At 56.7% G+C, this 17,997-nt stretch overlaps 3 protein-coding genes across 9 annotated transcripts in view; 2 read left to right on the forward strand and 1 right to left on the reverse strand.

The window, feature by feature from the left end:
- Positions 1-3,706, forward strand: part of GJB1 (gap junction protein beta 1) — a 4,041-nt gene extending 335 nt beyond the window's left edge. Inside the window, exons 1-3 of one of the 3 annotated variants that reach the window (XM_009571964.2) lie at positions 1-161; positions 1,346-1,461; positions 2,120-3,706. The exon at positions 1-161 is cut by the window's left edge and continues 216 nt beyond it. In XM_009571964.2, coding sequence (XP_009570259.1) covers positions 2,132-2,971 — 840 coding nt within the window. In that variant the 5' untranslated portion in view covers positions 1-161; positions 1,346-1,461; positions 2,120-2,131 and the 3' untranslated portion in view covers positions 2,972-3,706. The remainder of the gene's footprint in view (positions 162-1,345; positions 1,462-2,119) is intronic. The other 2 variants (XM_054075958.1, XM_054075959.1) reach the window with 2 other exon arrangements.
- LOC104069040 (gap junction alpha-3 protein) lies at positions 3,473-5,004 on the forward strand. Its single transcript, XM_009572010.2, has 2 exons — positions 3,473-3,609; positions 3,863-5,004. The coding sequence occupies exon 2, from the start codon at positions 3,881-3,883 to the stop codon at positions 4,775-4,777; it is 897 nt and encodes a 298-aa protein (XP_009570305.1). The 5' UTR covers positions 3,473-3,609; positions 3,863-3,880; the 3' UTR covers positions 4,778-5,004.
- A 332-nt stretch (positions 5,005-5,336) lies between these two features.
- Positions 5,337-17,997, reverse strand: part of ZMYM3 (zinc finger MYM-type containing 3) — a 34,075-nt gene continuing 21,414 nt past the window's right edge. For 4 of the 5 annotated variants that reach the window (XM_054075949.1, XM_054075952.1, XM_054075950.1 and 1 more), the window contains 14 exons: positions 17,609-17,781; positions 17,020-17,185; positions 13,231-13,289; positions 12,519-12,687; positions 11,820-11,935; positions 11,495-11,669; positions 10,818-10,964; positions 9,893-9,996; positions 9,315-9,483; positions 9,053-9,204; positions 8,443-8,557; positions 7,328-7,582; positions 7,124-7,241; positions 5,337-6,707 (listed from right to left, as the gene is read on the reverse strand). In XM_054075949.1, coding sequence (XP_053931924.1) covers positions 6,509-6,707; positions 7,124-7,241; positions 7,328-7,582; positions 8,443-8,557; positions 9,053-9,204; positions 9,315-9,483; positions 9,893-9,996; positions 10,818-10,964; positions 11,495-11,669; positions 11,820-11,935; positions 12,519-12,687; positions 13,231-13,289; positions 17,020-17,185; positions 17,609-17,781 — 2,117 coding nt within the window. In that variant the 3' untranslated portion in view covers positions 5,337-6,508. The remainder of the gene's footprint in view (positions 6,708-7,123; positions 7,242-7,327; positions 7,583-8,442; positions 8,558-9,052; positions 9,205-9,314; positions 9,484-9,892; positions 9,997-10,817; positions 10,965-11,494; positions 11,670-11,819; positions 11,936-12,518; positions 12,688-13,230; positions 13,290-17,019; positions 17,186-17,608; positions 17,782-17,997) is intronic. The other variant, XM_054075953.1, reaches the window with a different exon arrangement.

Raw genomic sequence — 17,997 nt, forward strand, 5'->3', positions numbered from 1 at the left:
CACCTGTAGTGTTTACTGGGCAGGGAGCGAGTCCTGGAAGGAGTGAGGCTGTTTGGGAGGGGGTGGGTGACGCGCTGGAGGGCAGTATAAAGTCCAGGGTGCTGCGCTGGAGGCTGAGAACGCTGCGCTCCCCCAAGAGCTTTGTTTGTCCTGGAGCTGAGGTGAGAGGCTGGTGGGCACAGCACCACTGCAGGGGTGCCCACATGTCCCCCAGCGGAGGGGCACGGGGGGAGGTTCGGGGTGGGGGCCATGAAATGGTGTTGGCCATGGGCCAGGGAGGGCAGAGCCAGCAGAGCTGAACCCCATGTGGGGAACAGGGCACGGAGCAGAGCACGGAGCAGAGCATGGCCCGGGCACTGGCTGCCTGCCCCACTCCTTCAGTGGAGGGGTTTTGCCCACCATTTGCACAGCTCCAGGCGCTTGCACCGTGGTCTAAGGGCTGGAGGTGGCATTTCGGATGGTATTGTTGCTCCCACCACCCAGGTGGACACCTGACTGGTAGGTTTTACTGGAAGTGCTACTCCTCACCTGAGTCTGGGGACAAAACCCAAGGGATATACCACCATCACCGCGATGGGGCACAGTGTGATGGCGTGGCTGGGACACCAGCCCTGAGGGACACGGGCACAAGGGGTCTGCGAGTATAGGAACTGTTGCCCCCACCAGCGTGTCCGAACAGTGGGGCAGCATCAGTGGCCCACCATCCTGGGAGAGAAGTGCAGCTCCTGCAGTGCGAGGCGCTCAGTGCTGAGCGTGGGCCCCGTTTGCGCACAGCCAGTCACCCCGGTGGACTCCTTCCCATGTCGCTGGTGAGACGGGGCACGCACAGGGCAGCTCCAGCGCCCTGGCAGCCGTCACTGCTGGCACCAACCCACTGAGAGCAGAGCCTCAAGGGCACAGTGGGACCCACGGGAGCTGTACTCAGCACACTCAGCCCCACAGGTCCCCACAGACTGCTCAGTGCCACGCCGGGGAGCAGCCATACCCCAGCTCCGGTTGCATCCATGTGGGATGGACACACAGCTGGGCTCTGCCGTGCATCCTAGCAAAGGTACCCACAGGTACCCTGGGTGGTCATCCAGTGATGCCTGCGGTTCACATCCTGCCAGACAGTGCAATGAGCACTCCGTGCCTGCCGGTTGTGGGGGTTGAGGCTGTGGTCGTCGTGGGGCGAGGTGGGAGCGGGTGCAGGGTCAGGCAGCAGGAATGCAGCACACAGGCACTTTGTTTGGCCAGGGTGGGCGGAAGTCAGGGCGTTGGATCTGAATGCTAAAGTGTGTTGTTCAGGGGCCGATAAAGGCACCATTGTATGTAAATAGTTTATAAAGCAGCATATGACTTCCAGTGCAGGGCAGTGGCGGATAGAGACGAGGGCAGGCGGAGCAGAGCTCTCCTGCAGGAGACATGAGACCTTAGAGGGGCCATTTGGGGCAACTCGCGAGGACCCTTCCTCACTGGCAGGTATGCGCCGTCAGGACTTCCCCCACTGGGTGTAGATGAAGGGCAGATCCCAGTCCCCTGCCTTGAGCTCGGGATGGGCAGCAGCTCCTGGGTCTGCTCTGTGTCGGCGGGTGGCACCAGCAGGGTGGGGGGTCTGTGCGTGGGCTGTGGGGTCACCCCATGCTCCACAGGCAGGGACAGCTCTAAAGGATGGGAGTGCATGGATGCATGGGGGTGTCCCCCGAGCTCAGAAGTCCCTGGTCCCACCCCTGCAGGGAATAGGGGGACAAGAGCAGGGAAGTGCTGGTGCAGAGGAGCCCATGGAGCTCCCATTCCTAGCCTGAGAGCTCAGAGCTGGGTGCAGACCTGTGGAGGTGTGGGAGCTTCACCCTCATCCTCTGCAGCAGCTGTGCATCAGGATCCTAGTGCCAGTGTGGGGTGGCAGGGCGAGAGCAGCCAGCACTGCAGGGCCAACCCGTCTCCTGCCTGCTCCGGCCAGAACGCTGCCTTGAGCCATATCAGCAGCAGAAGCCACGCTACTGTCCACTTACCAGGGCTGCAGCAGCCAGTTGCTCTTGGGTCCCTTCTAGGTCTGCTGCCGCCAGGGCCGGGACACAGAGGATCTCAGCCAGGGGCCCTTCCCACTCCTAACACCATCTCTCCCTGCTCGCTCCTGCAGACGTGAGGAACCATGAACTGGGCCGGCCTCTACACGGTGCTGAGTGGGGTGAACCGCCACTCCACCGCCATCGGGCGCATCTGGCTCTCCGTCATCTTCATTTTCCGGATAATGGTGCTGGTGGTGGCAGCTGAAAGTGTCTGGGGGGATGAGAAAGCCGCCTTCACCTGCAACACCCAGCAGCCCGGCTGCAACAGTGTCTGCTATGACCACTTCTTCCCCATTTCCCACATTCGTCTGTGGGCCCTCCAGCTCATCCTTGTCACCACGCCAGCCCTCCTCGTGGCCATGCATGTGGCCTACCAGCAGCACCAGGAGAAGAAGCTGCTGATGCTGACAGGGCAAGGAGATGCCAAGCACATGGAGGAGGTGAAGAAACACAAGATGCGCATATCAGGTTCGCTGTGGTGGACGTATGTCTGCAGCGTGGTCTTCAGGCTGGTCTTCGAAGCCGTTTTCATGTACATCTTCTACATGCTTTACCCGGGCTACCAGATGATGCGACTGGTCAAGTGCGAGGCTTACCCCTGCCCCAACATCGTCGACTGCTTCATCTCCCGGCCCACTGAGAAGACCATCTTCACCGTCTTCATGCTGGTCACATCCAGCATCTGCATTGTCCTCAACATGGCAGAGCTGGTCTACCTGGTGGTGCGGGCCTGTGCCCGCCGAGGCCAGCACAACTCTAATCCCTCATCGGGGAAGAGCTCCTTCTACGGGCACAAGCTCTCTTCTGAGTACAAACAGAACGAAATCAACCAGCTGCTGACGGAGCAGGACGGCTCCCTCAAGGACATATTGCGACGCAACCCTGGGCTGCAGGAGAAGGGCGACCGCTGCTCTGCCTGCTAGGGGCAATGCTGTGGGGGTCCTGCCCTTGCCCTGGCCCCATAGCCCCCCCGGCCTTGTGCTGCCCCTCTGCCATGGATAGCATCCCTGAGGCACTGGGCTGTCCCACCCGACAGCCAGGAGGGTATCTCAGGCCATTAAATCTCCATTCTCAGGCGCTGCCTCCCTCCTTTCTGCTCCGGATGGGATGTGCTGGGTGGTCAGTGTGGGGTGCCCGCACTTGCACCCGAGCCCAAGTGGGTGCCACCAGGGGGCTGTGGGGGCTGCAGTGCCTGGGCTGGGGCTGCGGTGCCCTGGCAGCCTGCATGCAGGAGCAGTGACCCCTGGGTGGCATTGAGCAGTGTCCAAGGGCTCGCACTCCCCCAGCACCAGACCCTGCAGCCCCGAATATATTTAGAAAAATGCCCAGACCAAAAATAGAGGGAAAAAGTTTCTGCAGTGGCTGTTTCATCTGCCACTCACAATGAAAGCCAATGGGGCACGCAGCTGCCTTACACACCAATAGCCCCGTGCCCACCGTCCGTACCCCACTGAGGAGCTGAGGACTGGCCAGGAAGGGGCCTTGCAGCATCCTGCCCCATCCGGACGAGAGGAACAGAGAGCACGGGAGCACCAGGCTCTGCCCCACGCACCTGACAACGGTGAGGGGTCCCCATGCCGATTGACACTGTGGTGTCCCCCATGGTGCTCCCAGCTTGATAGGGCTGATTTCGGACTGAGGTGTTTGCTCCCGCTACCTTCCTCATGACAAGTTAGGGGGTCCCATGGGACGCAGGGTGGGGACATTCCAGTGACAGCACCGGGTTGGGTCCCTGCATGTCTGCCCAGCTGGGGGATGGGGTGGCAGCTCAGCGGTTGTGGGGTAGCTGTGTCTGGAGGGTGGCTGTCTTGCAGGGCACCGCGGCGCATGCCATGGGGGACTGGAGTCTGCTGGGGCGGCTGCTGGAGAACGCCCAGGAGCACTCCACAGTAGTGGGGAAGGTCTGGCTCACCGTCCTCTTCGTCTTCCGCATCCTGGTGCTGGGGGCGGCTGCTGAGCGGGTCTGGGGTGACGAGCTGTCTGGCTTCTCCTGCGACACTCAGCAGCCCGGCTGCCAGAACGCCTGCTACGACAGCACATTCCCCATCTCCCACCTCCGCTTCTGGATCCTGCAGATCATCTTCGTCTCTACCCCCAGCCTTGTGTACCTGGGCCACATCCTGCACCTAGTGCATCTGGAGGAGAAGGCACAGCAGCAAGCAATGGCACGGGCTGGCGGCGGGGCCAAGCGGCAGCGCCCCAGGCAGCCCCAGCTCCCTGCAGGGGACATAAGGGGACGGGTCTGCATGCGGGGGGCCATCCTGAGGACATACATCTGCAATGTCATCTTCAAGGCTCTATTGGAAGTGAGCTTCATTGTGGGCCAGTATGCCTTGTATGGGTTCCAGCTGAAGCCCCTCTACACCTGCAGCCGCTGGCCCTGCCCCAACACGGTCAACTGCTACATCTCCCGGCCCACCGAGAAGACCATCTTCATTCTCTTCATGCTTGGGGTGGCCTGCGTGTCCCTGCTGCTCAACCTGGTGGAGATCTACCACCTGGGTCTCACCAAGTGCCGTCAGGGGCCAGGGCCCAAGTCCCGCATCCTGCCCAGTCCTGGTGGTCCTGTGGATCCCCGAAGCATCCACGTCACCTTGCCTGGTGTTGGCAGCCCCATGGCTGCTGGCAGACCTCCCCCCAGCCTGGCACCCCTGGGGAAGGCGAGTGCATGGCTGGGGGTGGCCGGTGGGTCCTACGGGAAGGTACGAGCAGCAGATCTGGCAGTGTGAACACGGCACGCTGGGGTGCCCGGGAATGGGTGATGCACGAGTGGCCACAGCAATCATTGTCTCTGGGCCCTGCTAGGCTTGTGGCATGGAGCCCACAGCCAGTGTGAGATGGGCACTGCCCTGGGGACACAGCTCAGCTGCTTCCTGCGCCTGGGAGGAGCAGGGCTGAGAGCAGGGCCAGGCTGGGCCAGGGGTCTGTCAGCCTTGGGCAAGCAAATAAACACCCACTGCACCTCACTCGACTCCTGCTCTGCCTGCGGGCACTGTGGCATCACTCTCTGACCTGTCTGTCCCACAGACACTGTGTGGCCAAGGCAGGGCCACCACTGGGTTGGGTTGGGCTTGCAGCCGTATGGGCAAGGGCTGGGTATGCCAGGCTGGCACCAGAGGATCAGCAGCCATGCCAGCATCCCAGAGCTGACAGTGCACTAGGGGCCAGATAGGGCAGGGAAGTGCAGGCAGGGAGGGACAGGAGCAAGGTGTATGGCAGCAGTGGGACACTGGCCCTGCTCCCCTGCAGTGCCCACCCTGCCTAGGGAGGAAAAGCAGGGGCTTCCAAAAGTTTTCCTCATCTTTATTTGAAATGAATGGTTTCCAGAGACACAGGGTTAGTCCTATTGTCCTGGCATCACTACAAGACTGGTGAGCGGCTCACTCTCCACATGGACACAGAGAACAGAGGGCCCCGGGTCAGGGCCCAGAACAATATATACAGGCTCAACAGAAGACCCATGTACAGCTCAAGAAAACCAACCAGAACACGAGGAGGGGCAGGAGGCAGCAGGGAGCGGCACAGCCGGAGCCAGGATTACCCCAGCAGGTCACTGGCACCCTGCTGCTTTGGGAGAGGGAGGCCAGGCAGAGCTGTCGCTTCTGCCAGCGGCTGCCCGAGCCCCCGGCTGGAGCAGAGGGACTCACCAATGGCACCTTGCACTGGGGAGGGGGTTACGCCGCGACACGGCCCAGTGGGGAGAGAGGAGCAGTGCTGTCACAGACCCGTCTCCATCAGTTTTTCACCAACTCAGAAAACATTGACAAAATTGAGGGAGGCAGCCCAGCTGCAAATAAGGAAAGCATCCCTGCAGTGAGGCCAGGTCTCTGCCTTTACATTCCAATGCCAGCTCCCTCTGCCTCCCCATGGCCCACCCAGATCTCTCCCACTCCTGTGAACAAGCCCTCCCCTCTGACCCAACAGCTCTCAGGCTGCCGGTGATCCCTCCCCAGCAAAACAGTGAAAACGCCATCCTGCTGCAGCAGCAGAACTACTGTTCCAGTCTTGCCACCCGCAGCCTCACAAGCTGATGCTAAAGGAAGAAGAGATTAAGAGCCTCAGGGCCGCTGGTCCCAGATGGCACTCTGCCCTATTGTGCAGTTCCTGCCTCGGGACAGGGGGAGAAGGAGGTAGTGTCAGGACTGGGGAGACGGGGGGACACGGCTGGGCAAGGGGAGCTGCCCCAGGGGGCTCTGCCACCCCCCTGCTGCAGGGACTTGGCTCGGGGAAAACAGCTCACCCAGCACAGCCAGGACAGAGGCAGGGCTGAGTGCAGGGGCCACATATGGAGGGGAGGCCTGTAATGAGCAGGATGGGATGTCCAAGTCCAGTAACGATGAAGGGACAGCAGTGCCACAGCACCGTCCCCTCCCACGCTGCACAGCTCCTGCCCTGCAGTGGGAGGCAGGGAGATGAGGTGTTCTGGGCTGGAGTGCAGCCAGCCTGGTAGCACCTTGCTCTTAGTCCATGTCATCCTCCAGCCCGCTGAGCCGACTGTGCTCCTCATAGATCTCCCTCACAGCCAGGATGCGGTTCAGCATGCTCTCCAGCATGCTTCGGTCCATGGGGATGACCGAGTACCAGAGGGGGGACTCGGCAATGCACGATCGCTCGGGCTGCAGGTAGAAGACATCATTGCGGTTCCGCAGACTCTCAGGACTGTAAAGAGAGAGTAAGGTGAACCCTGGGATATCAGCCTCTGGGGCTTAGAAAGCCTAGCTTGCCCTCATTGTTATCAAGGGGAGCTGAAGGCTTGTCACAGCCTCCCATCCATAGCAGGACAAGGACACAAACTGAATCTGCAGCTCATTGCTCTGGATCAAAGTCGCTAATCAACCAACCAACCACCATGACTCTTACTGCACTGCTTCTGCCTGTCTGGAGAGAGGCAAGTTGTGGCGAGGGCCAGAGAGAAGCGTTCTCTCAACTATAGTCTATACAAGAAGTGCAGACTTGGGCAAGGATTCCCAGTCGAGTACAAACGTTTGGAGAGCAGCAACCACTCCACAGGGTCTCACCAAAACTGAGAGGTGGCCCCAGAATGACACATGCCCCTTCTCCAGAGAAAGCCTCACCATTTAGAGAGATAAAATTCATAGAACTTGACTGGGCATCTGAGTGGGTTCATCCTGTTCTCTCTCTGCTCCAGCATCGGTACCTCCTCCTCACGCTTCCGCTTTCCAGAGCTGCCATCTGCAGAGGAGGAGAGAACAGGATCACAGCTGGGGCGCAGTGAGGGAGGCAGAGTGAGGGACAGAGAGATTTCTGTCAGACCCTACCTCGGCCTTTCTTCTGCTTGGTGGGAGCATAGTAGCGGATGCTCACCACCTTTGTTACACCACGGGCTGTGGTACACTTGCGGGATTGGCGCACCACATTGGTGAAGGAGAGCTGCATGTGCTCCTCTGCTGTCTGCAGCCCAAAGAACTTGGTGTTGAAGAACATGAGGGTGTTGAGGAGCACGAACGGCGAGTAAACGCCCAGCTGCTTGCACTCCCAGAGGTGCTCTTCCTCGACACGCGAGAAAACTGTATCTGCAATGCACAGAGGAAGAAGGTCACTTCAGTAGTAGCCTTGTAGCAACCCCTTCACCCAGCCCAGGCAAGCTCACTGCAAAAGACTGACACTTCACAACATCCCCCTTTCCATGAGGTTACTTCTCCAGAGCCATCAGCAGATCCTGGCTCTGCCTAGCCACGAGCCCCAGAGTGCAGACAGACCACAGGCCAGAATCCAAATCAATCCTAACCACTCATCCCTATAGATGGCCACGAAGGAAACTCCAAGTCAGTGCTTCACCACACTCAGTGTGAGACAAGGAAAAAATAGCATGCAGGACACACAGGCCTGGAGCCAAATGCCTGGGACAGCCAATATGCAGAGGTGAGGCTGGATCAGTGAACCACTGACAAAATAACAGGGAAGTCAGCCTAGATCACAGCATCATGAAAAGCCTCTGCAGAGCTCTAAGTTAATCCACCCACAAGGCAGCAGCACAGCAATCTTGGCCAACACTTAGCACAGCGTGCAGGGCTTGGCCATGTGCTGGGAACACAAAGGCATGGACCAGTGCACCTCCTGGCTCCGTAGATTCTTTGCCAAAAGGTGGAGACTTCGTTGAAGTGTTGTGATGACTCAAACTGCCCGAGGACACAAAGCAGCCATGCTCTGCTCCCAGCTATCCTGACTCTAAGCAACAGAAGCTGCTGAAGCATAGAGCAGGCTGGCTCTGCTGTTGGTACAGGTCAGTACAACTCCAAGACACGGCAGGACCATGCTGCCTATGCCAATGAAGAGGGTTAAGGCTGGGGGAGCACAACCAGACTGGAAAATCCAAGGCTAGAAGCACAAATTGGGCACATCTGGTGACTGCAAGTACTCTGGAGACACATACTATTTGGTAAGATTGTGGGTTGCCAGCCGCTCAGGGACTTGTTCAGCTCCTGCACGAAGGTCAGGTAGTAAAGGTCTGTAAATATATTCACCATACGATTGTTCTCGAGCAGGTACTAGAAAGGACAGAACACACAGTCAAGAGAGACATGGCAGCACCTGGAATGCAAATCCTCCCCAGACTGCCCAGGGCACACATGCAGAACACCCCTCCTTGTAAAACCAGAGCTGCAGTTCAGATCCCTAATGCCAGCCACTTCTGAGAGCTGCAAGAAAATTCCCGGGGCATGACAGAATGCTTGATGCTGAAGAATCAGACTTGATGCTGAAGAAGGGACTGAGTTTTGGGGAGATCTCTCAGCCCTCCTCAGTGATGTGCAAGAAGGGCCCAAGGCTGAGGAATAGCTGCCACCCTAGCCATTGGGCTTGGAAACAAAGACCAAAACAGGTAGGCTACTGTCCTAGGATAAGGTAGGGTAAGGCACTGAAGGAGAGTTCAGCGAGCTTCTCTGGGTCTCCAGAAGGCAAAGTAATGTGTACAAGCTCCCTTTATCATATATGACCCCCAGGACTGGGTGTGGAGGACTTGAGGGCAGCAAGCCTTCCCTCACCTGCTGGATGCCAAGGCAGAGGTAATAGATGCTGTCTGGTTCATAGCGCTCCCCATTGGGCCGTGTTATCTCTTTGACAAACTGGGCCAGGCCATAGTTGAGCTCAGCTGCTGTGCAGGCCAAGATGTCTTCCTTGATCCTCATGGGCTTGGCTGTGGAGACAAGAACAATGGCCTCAGACAACAGCCTGCAAGGCCAGCACGCTGAGACCCAGCTTCGATGAGGTTTCTGCCACTCCATCCCATCCATCCAGAACACTTACGGCCAAAGCGTAGCTCCTCTCCCTTGCTGGTCTCTCCTCCTGCATACTTGGCTTGTACCCAGGACTTCCAGGCGTTCACACCATATGAGTAGTTCAGCACCGTGCAGCTGGGCTGGCTGCTCATTGAGTCCCGGGAACAGCTTTCAGACAGTACCAGACGCTTCTGCCCCTGCAGAGAGGTGGACTGTGAGACCAGGCACCTTCCTAGCACAGACATAAGACCCACAGGCGTCTCTCAGACCCGCTGGCTGCCACCTCCCTCCTGGTGTGCCTCTGCCTATGCCAGCAGGGATCCTGCTGCTGACAGCCAAGCCAACAAGGCCCATCAGTTATGAGGACCACAGGCAGGAAAAAGGCCAGTTGTCACCTGACCTGTGGCATTCAATGCCCCTCTGAAGTGACAAGCAAGTATTTTCATCCAAGGAGTGGCCCACAGGCCAGGCATGCCTTGAAAGGAGAGGGCACAACCTCCCCAGCACACCACAGCCTCTGCCACACTTCACCTTGTACATCCCACACAGCAGCTCCCACTCCAAAACCAAAGAGCTCTAAGCAGGCAGTACCCACAAAGTGCTCACCTTTCGGACAGCACGAGGCAGATCTTGCTCTGTGGACACATCATCTGCTCCCACCAGTCCACAGTCAAAGAGGAAGTCCACACTGGGGTTGATATCTAGAGGGTCTGAAAAGAAACACAGGCAGAAAGGCTCAGCTGAGACTTGTCATCCTGTCTGCTGTGCTGTCCTGGTTCTTACAGCAAGATGAAGAGGGAACATGCAGACCGACGCTTCACATCCTCCACCACTGCCTGACATGATCTTTCAGCCACAGCCCAATGAAGGAAATACAGCTCTGGCAGATGATGATAAGCTGTCCCAGACTAACCAGAGTCCCCCTTTCTCCACTCTGACAGTTTTTAGTTTGGTTGGTTGGTTTTTAAACCCGAAGAACACTCCTCAACCCCTTAATGCCAGGGTAGCACTGGGGACAGCCTGGCATAGGCACCTCTGTTCTCTGCTGCTGCCGGCATCCTGCCTCAGCACTGCTGTGCTCCTGCAAGTCCCTCCCTCTTCTTCCACCTTCTGCCCGCTAATGGACACTCAGCAATTCTGCTGTCTGCCAGGACATCACACCCTGTCCAGGTCTGTCTCGCCTTGCTGGATCCTCTGGAATCATCATCCATAAGCAAACCAGTGCTGCTGCCCTCCTCTTTGTGCTGCTAAAATCAGCTTCTCATTTTCCCTTCTCTGCAGACCTACGGTCACAACAGGTTAGCTAGCCTAGACAAACACACACTCCTTCAAAAGCGGTGGCCTTCTCATGCTTCTGTGAGCAGTCATCTGCCAGATTCTCAGTTCCTGGCCTCAAGCCTGGCCAGTCAGAGGCCGTGGGGAGGTAAGTTCACATTGCTCTTAATGCCACTGGCAACAGACAGATGAGGGCAGCGGGAGGACCCAGCTGCAGCACGAGCAGCTCTGCATGCCTGCTTCACCCAGCTCTTACTCTTAGGGAAGTCAGCTTCCAGGTCCTGGCCTGGCTCATCGAGGACATTTGCCATCTTGACAGCCATAGCCAACACATCGTCCCGTGCTGGTCCAAATAGATCACAGTCCTCCAGGAGACCCTCTGCGCTCTGGTTACTCACCAGGTCTGCAATGCAAAAGCAGATCATGAACACAACTTTCAATAAAGTTCTTTTGTCCGTTTTCCCTGTGACAGCCAGAAAATTAAGTCAGGCTCCCTGAAGCACAGTCCTGTGCTCAGAGCAACCCCACGACATCTGCACTGCCCAGCTTCACCTGGACAGCAAGACTCAGACTTTTGTCCTCACCACAGCCTTAGTTACTGGGGCTTGAGGAATGTAGTAAAAAGACCCGTGAGGTCAGGATTGCTGGTCTGGCTGAGAAGCTGGTGTAAGTAAGAGCCTGAAAAGCCACTTGAGTAAACTAACAGTGCTGCACGTGTGCCACAAGACTGGCACCTTCAAAGGGGACAGTGGCAGACACTGTCCTTGATGCAGCTCTTCCTTCCTGGTACCTCCTCAGCCAGAAGCCGAGGACTTGCTCTTCCCTGCTCCCTTTACAAAGGCTTTGGGGGAGCTGTGATCCAGGCAGATGTTCTAACTCCGAGAGCCAGCAAACCCCAGCTGCTGAGCCAGGCCAAGCCATGGCAGAACCTACCACACAGGTCTGAGGAGGCCTTGTCCAGTTCTTCAGCCTCTGCAATCATCTCGGCCATGGCCAGGATGTCAGCCTCCAGAGGATTAGAGGGGATTTTCACCTTCAGCTCCTCAATGGTCTCCACAATCTTATCTGTGCTCTCCAGCGTGGTGGGCAGGAACATTGGCACAGGCACCTGTTGACAACAGCACACCGGGCAGAAAACTGACACTCAGCCTACTGACACAGAAGCAGAGGCAGGAGGACAAAGAGAAGAGCAGGGAGGCTGCAGCAAGGCAGGATTGAGACAGTAAAAGAACATGAATGGGTGGAGTGTGTCGCTTACCGGGACAGGCATGGAGAAAGGCACAGGTACTTTCTGGCAGTACATATGCATAGGCACAGGCACGAAGATCGGGACGGGGATTGGCAACACAATCACCTGGGGCTTCCAGTCAGCCTCTGACAAGAGCAAAAGTATGTCAGTAAACTTGCTCCCAGCAGCTCCTCCACCCAGCCCTGCTGTGCACTGCCATGCCCCGAGCCATCTGGCACCACGGCCCTTCCAGCCACCAGCTCCTGTGCCTCGGGCTGAGCTGAAGCAGCAGCAAGCCAAACAGCCCTGCAACAAGAGAGGCTTGCTTAGCCAGAGGTGCAAGCCCTGCTCTTAGGTGGGCCCCGCTGAGGGGTCTAGTTGCCTTGCATATGCCAGAGACCACACACACATACCCAACAGGAGCTACACAGCGGAATCTGTTCAGCAGACGGTCCCTCAGACAAGCCGACGATCCCAAGAGGAACAGGAGTTGATCCCACAAGATATGGGATCATGCTGCAGTGCTCTCTGCGTCTCTCCTTTTGCCGCTGATGGAAATGGGCTCCCTACATCCAGCCCTGATGTGTGCTGAGACTCCTCAGCAGTGCCAAACACCCAGTCACCCTGTACAGCATTTCAAGCTGGATTCGCATTTAGTCTGGAGCAGAGATGTGATGCTTGCCTTTCCAACATACCCTGTAATCCTGCATTTATGTCTTGTTTTCCTACCTGTCTGACATCCTTTGGACTTCATTTCTATCTTGCAGGAAACGCCCCGGTTTTGCATCAGTGGTTTACACATGGCAGCTTTGTTTTTCCGAGGGGTGGCTGGAAATGGAGGGGGTGGGGGAGGTGGTGCAGCTGGAGATATTTGGGCTGAGGAAGTCTTTGCAGACAGCTGAGGAAACACAGAAAGCAGGAGATTGGTGTCCAGCTAAGGCAGCACCACCTCTTCCCAACCACGAGTACAGCAGAGACTCTCAGAGCACCTCCTGCAGCCTGGCAGTCCCCGACACACATGTGGATGCTCCTGTGGTCAGATCCGGCCAAAGAACTGCCCTGCTGCTCCTGGCAAGGTGCCCCATCTCTGCAACAGCCAGCAGGGAGTTTGGTACTGGTCACTCCTGCCCCACGAGGCAGTGGGGAACACAGTGGGACAACGACATACCCAGGCACAGGAGAGCACTGTGCAAACAAGAGTCAGTGCCACAGCAGCAGGCTGTTCTGGAGCCTATCATCAGTTCCTGGGGTATGGTTCCCCCTTGCAGGAGAGATGCTGATGCTGTCCTCCCCCGTAGCTCTGACCAGCTCCCAACACCCAGCCATCTTAAAACGCATTGGTTGTAGAAGAACGAAATCTCTCTGAGCAATAGATCTGTCCTCTCTTTCAGGACAGCCCGTTTGTGCTATCTTGCAAACTCCTACCTTCAACAGGCCTTACCATGTTAGTTTCTGCCTTCTGTGAGGAAGGGGCAGGTGGTTTTGACTCTGAAGTCTGACCTGTAAGAGAAAGCAACAACTCTAAGTTCAAGAGCTCCTGGGCCAACAGGTCCCACTGCTGGGACTGGAGGTGGCAGCAGCCAGAGGGCAGGGACAGGCTCCCTATAAACTGCTCCTGGCCACTCCAGGAGCAGTTAAGGTTTCCACAATCTCTAGCCCTAGCAGCTCAGAAGACACTACAATTCCAAAATCAAGTCATTCCCACTTAATTTTGTGCTCCCTTGCAGTCCACCCCATCCCCACCACAGCAGGTCAGGAGAAATCCCAGCCCCTTGTAGAGAGAAATCCAGGGCTCTATTCCCAGCTCTGCCTATTGGCTTGCTGTACCGAGCCATGGCCCCTCCCTGTGACTCCATCTCCCTGCTACAAATATCTTGGCAAAGTGCTTCGAGATCCCTAGGAAGAGGGTGACAGAGGTAGTAGTAGCATTAGGAGATATGCCAGAAAGCAGAGAGACAGCTTTGCCCCAGCCCTAGGGATGCAGTCCATTCCCCTAAGGAAAGAGGGGATCACCTGCAGGTAAGAGGTGTGGCAGACCCAGTCTCAGGTGGTGACAATATCGTCCTGGCTTGGATAATTCCATTTCATTTTCTCTGCAGAGAACCTGCACCCATCTCAAAGGCTGATGAGCTAAAAGAGCACCTTCATCCAAGTCTCCCATGAGCCCTGGTTACCTGTGTGGCTGGGAAAAAGAACTGCCTTCTACAGCACTGACTAACTGTGGGCCACACGTGAAGGAGACACCTGCAAGGAAAGCAGCGGGTCTCAGCACCCAGAGGGAGTAGAGGGTCCATTTGCACCTCCTACACACAGACAGGCTCTCCAGAAAAGACCCAGACTCCCAAAGGACCGCTGGACCGAATGGGTATTTGCACTGTGCAGATTTCCTCTGTCCTGAGGAAATGCAGGACCACTCTTGAGCAACTGGAGGCCCATCAGGGTCCACTTGCTGACCACCACAGTGGCACAGGTAAGTTCCATTTGGAGGAAGCTCCCTAGCCTGCAGCCGAGCATTCAGCCACAAGATCTGCAATGGTCTCAGTGGGTCCAAGAATTCCCTCTGATCAGCCCAGAGTAGATGGGCAGTAGGTCTAGATGGGAGGCATCAACGGCTTGAGTAACAAGAGACAAGCTATGTAGAGTATAAGCAGAGTTTCTGCTGCAGCAGAATCAAAAGCAGAGTTGATTACCCCACAGGCTGACGATTTAGGACTAAGCAAAACAAGATCCTCCTGCCACAAAGTTCCACATATGTGCTACAGGTCCAGGCCTCCAGGAAAACCACAGCTTGCTCTTTGCTCTCACCCTGACACCAGCAAGGAGCTATTAAGGCATTGCCTACACCAGCTGTGACATCCGGCCCTCTATCCTCTCCAGCTGGACTGCCTCATGCCGAGCCAGTTCCCCTTGGAAGTCTTTGGGCACGGTTCTGTGGCAGAAGCTCCTCAGTCCCTCATTACACAGACCGTTCCCAACAAAGGAATGGCCACTTTTGTCATCAGCAAGCACTCTCAGGATCACCAGGTTGGCAGCAGCCACTGCTAACAGGAATAAATGGCCACAAGAGGAGAAGCAAGTCGTCAGCAGCTCTGCCCAAGATGAGCCCGAAATCCAGGTAGTCCCTTGTGAGCTGACAGCTCAGGAGACCCCAGCCGGCCCAAGCAGAAGCTGCTCCTCACCACACACTGACAAGACACTCCTCTCAAAATCCTCTGCACAGCACAGTGGACTGGAAAGCTCTTAGTGCAAGCACAGGGCCAGCCCTGGCTCCAGCACCTTTCCTTTGCAAGCTAAGTAGGATGCCACAGTCCCAGGACAAGGATGTCCATGGCTGGCAGGGGATGGGTGTGCCAGAACACACAGAGAGCCCAGTGCTGCCAGCAGCATTCACCAAACATGGCAGCTGCTGGGGCAGCCTGGAGTTTGTGCTCAGCTGAGCACTCATCATAGCTGACCGGCTTTTCCTTGGCTGCCCCGAGCCCTCTGCCTCACGGGGCACACAGAGAGAGGCAGCTGTGGCACAGTGAAGAGTGTTGTCCCATGTACCAAACAACAAAGTTATTAGGGACCTCCACAGACGTTGTAGAAGGAGGAGGCTCAGACACTTATGGTTGTTGGTGCTTGAAGGTACTTCTCCGTCTTGTGATCCATGGCTCCAAGGAGACAGTGGCCAAATAGAGTGAAACATGCTTCGCTCTGCAGGCAAAGCTTGCTCACTGTGTGCATGTCCCAAAAGCAGCGTTACTGGTCCCTCACAAGTGAGATGCCTTGAAAGCAGAGAACAAAGGGAACAGCATGGCTGGGGCTGTGGAATCACTTGGCAAGCTACAGGAACCCACAGGTATAACATCTCTTCCTCCCCTGGGAGCAGGACGGTCTGCGCTCCATCAAGCAGACTCCTCTGGGCACCCCCATGCCAGCAGAAGACAACTCCTTATCCAGGTCACTCCACTGTGCTGCTGCTTGAGCCATCACTTCACGTGGCCTTTTATGGAGCGTGGCTCTTGGAGGGCAGGTTGGGGCTCCTCTGGCTGGGGGAACCTGCTGCTTCTTGGCAGAGCCACTTGGCTGTGCTGTTTAAGCGGTGCTGACATCCAGGGCTTCCCCCATCTTGCAATCAGCTCACTGCTGTCACAAGAGGAACCAAGAGGCTGAAGATGGAGGACGAGGTCTTGCATGGGAAGGTCCTTGACTCAGTTTCCCTCCTTGGCATACCCTAGTCAGGGCTTCACACCTCATGAAATCACAGGGAGGGCAGCAAAGCCTGGAGCCTGCAGTGCAGGTATCTGTTGAAGCTCGATGTACTGAAGTGAGTCCCTCCATAAGCTGCAGGCATTTTATCTAGATCACACAGATTACCTAGAAGATCACGGCCTTCGAAAGACCAAGCACAATGACAATATACGAGTGTCCAAGGGCCAAGCGATGTCTTGTCACTGTCACTACGAGCACCTTCCATCCTGAGGGATCCCAAAGCACTTTGCAATCTTCCATAAGCAACTGGCTTAAGTTAATGATAGGAAATGGGGCAACAGGCAGTGAAAATCTCCTCTCCAGCTGGAACTCCACAGATGCAGAATGAGGTTATCCATGACACGGGGTTGGCAACTCCCCAGAGCTGCAGCGATCTTGGGTAAGTGGTAGGACTCCAATCTAACATCGCAAGACAGAGAGCCTGCAGCAGCTCAGTGCTCCCTCAAGATCATTCTAGGTTCAGCTCGGGCTGAGGAGAGCTCACCTACAGCATCACCAGCACCACTTCCTGCAGCACCCTGCGTTTTCCTTGAATGTTTCCCATCCAAACACTGACCTGGCCCAATCCTGAATAGCTTATGAGATCTGAGAAGGTCACAGCTTGGAGGTGGTGTGGGGCTGCAGGTGGATTATCATGCCAAACCATGCTGTTCCCTAACCCTGTAAATCGAGCTCTCCGCTGGCAACATGAGGATGTTAAATCCCTGTGTATCCTCGCTAAGAGTGTGAGCTACAGGCAGCACGCTGGCACCGGCTCCTCCCGTCTGGGCCCTGTGTGTCATAGAACCATAGACGTTAGAGATGGAGAAGCCCCCATTAGGTCCCACTCCGTTCTTTCCCACCCCAGGGGCCAGTGCAGGATTGTTCCCTAGCGTCTCATCCAGTCCCGGGCAGGAAACTTCCACCCCTCACTGTTCAGTCTTCCCTGTGTCTCTCAGACTGAGCTATGCAGGTCCCCTCCCTCCCTCCTACTCACTGTTCAGCAGGCTCTCGGGCCCCTTCTGCGTGTCCAGGTTGGGCTGGTTCTGTTGATTGTAAAATCGCAGCAGACACTGCTGGTTGCAGAAGTGTTTGATTTGCCCCCGCCAGTGGATGGTTTCCAGCAGCTTCCCCTGACGCTTGCAGGCATGGCACCGAGCTGCCTAAAGCCCGCATCAGCAGGAGAGAAACAACGAGTAACTAACCACACCCCCTCCGAGTGCAACACAACTCTCCAGTGAAAGGTGCACATAGCAAGGCGCTGTGAGCTTCCCCACAGCTGTGCCCTGCCAGTGCGAGCCGGGGACTCCAGCGGTGCGAACTTCTCACAGCAGCACTAGCCGCGGATCCAGCACTGTGAGCTTCCTCAGTGCAGTGCTCTGGCAGGATCAGCTGGGGACTCCAGCTACGTGAGCTTCCCCGTAGCAGTGTCCCGTCATTGCCAGGCAGGAATCCAGCAGTGCCAGGTTCTCCGCAGCAGTGCCAGCCAGACTCCAACAGTGCGAACTTCCTCAGTGCAATGCCCACTTATCTGGGTGCCGTGCCCACCACAGCACTTAGCACAAGTTGCCAGTGCCAATACTGACCTTGAAGTACCAGAGCAAGTATTTGCTTTTGCAGTCTTCACTACAGAAGTCCCAGGTGCTGCCCTCCAGCTGCTCGGTGACCGCCCGCTGGCAGGTCTGAGAACAGTAGGTGCAGGTGATGCAGCACAGGCCCAGGTTCTTGGTGAAATCCTGTTTGTAAAGAAGCACACACCCTGCGGAGAAACAATAGGAGTGAAACCTTCCCAGGATGAACTGGGGGCCTCCCTGACCCAAACATGACCAGAATCCAGGTCCGCGGAGACAACAGAGCACACGCAACACACTGTAGGGAACAATCCAGCACTGGCCCCTGGGGCTGGGATAAGATGGGACCTCATGGGGACTTGCCATCTCTCACCTCCATGCTTCTAGGAAGAGTCTGACTCCAA

Source organism: Cuculus canorus, chromosome 10 (assembly GCF_017976375.1).
Source record: "Cuculus canorus isolate bCucCan1 chromosome 10, bCucCan1.pri, whole genome shotgun sequence".
In the NCBI taxonomy this organism is placed as follows: domain Eukaryota; kingdom Metazoa; phylum Chordata; class Aves; order Cuculiformes; family Cuculidae; genus Cuculus; species Cuculus canorus.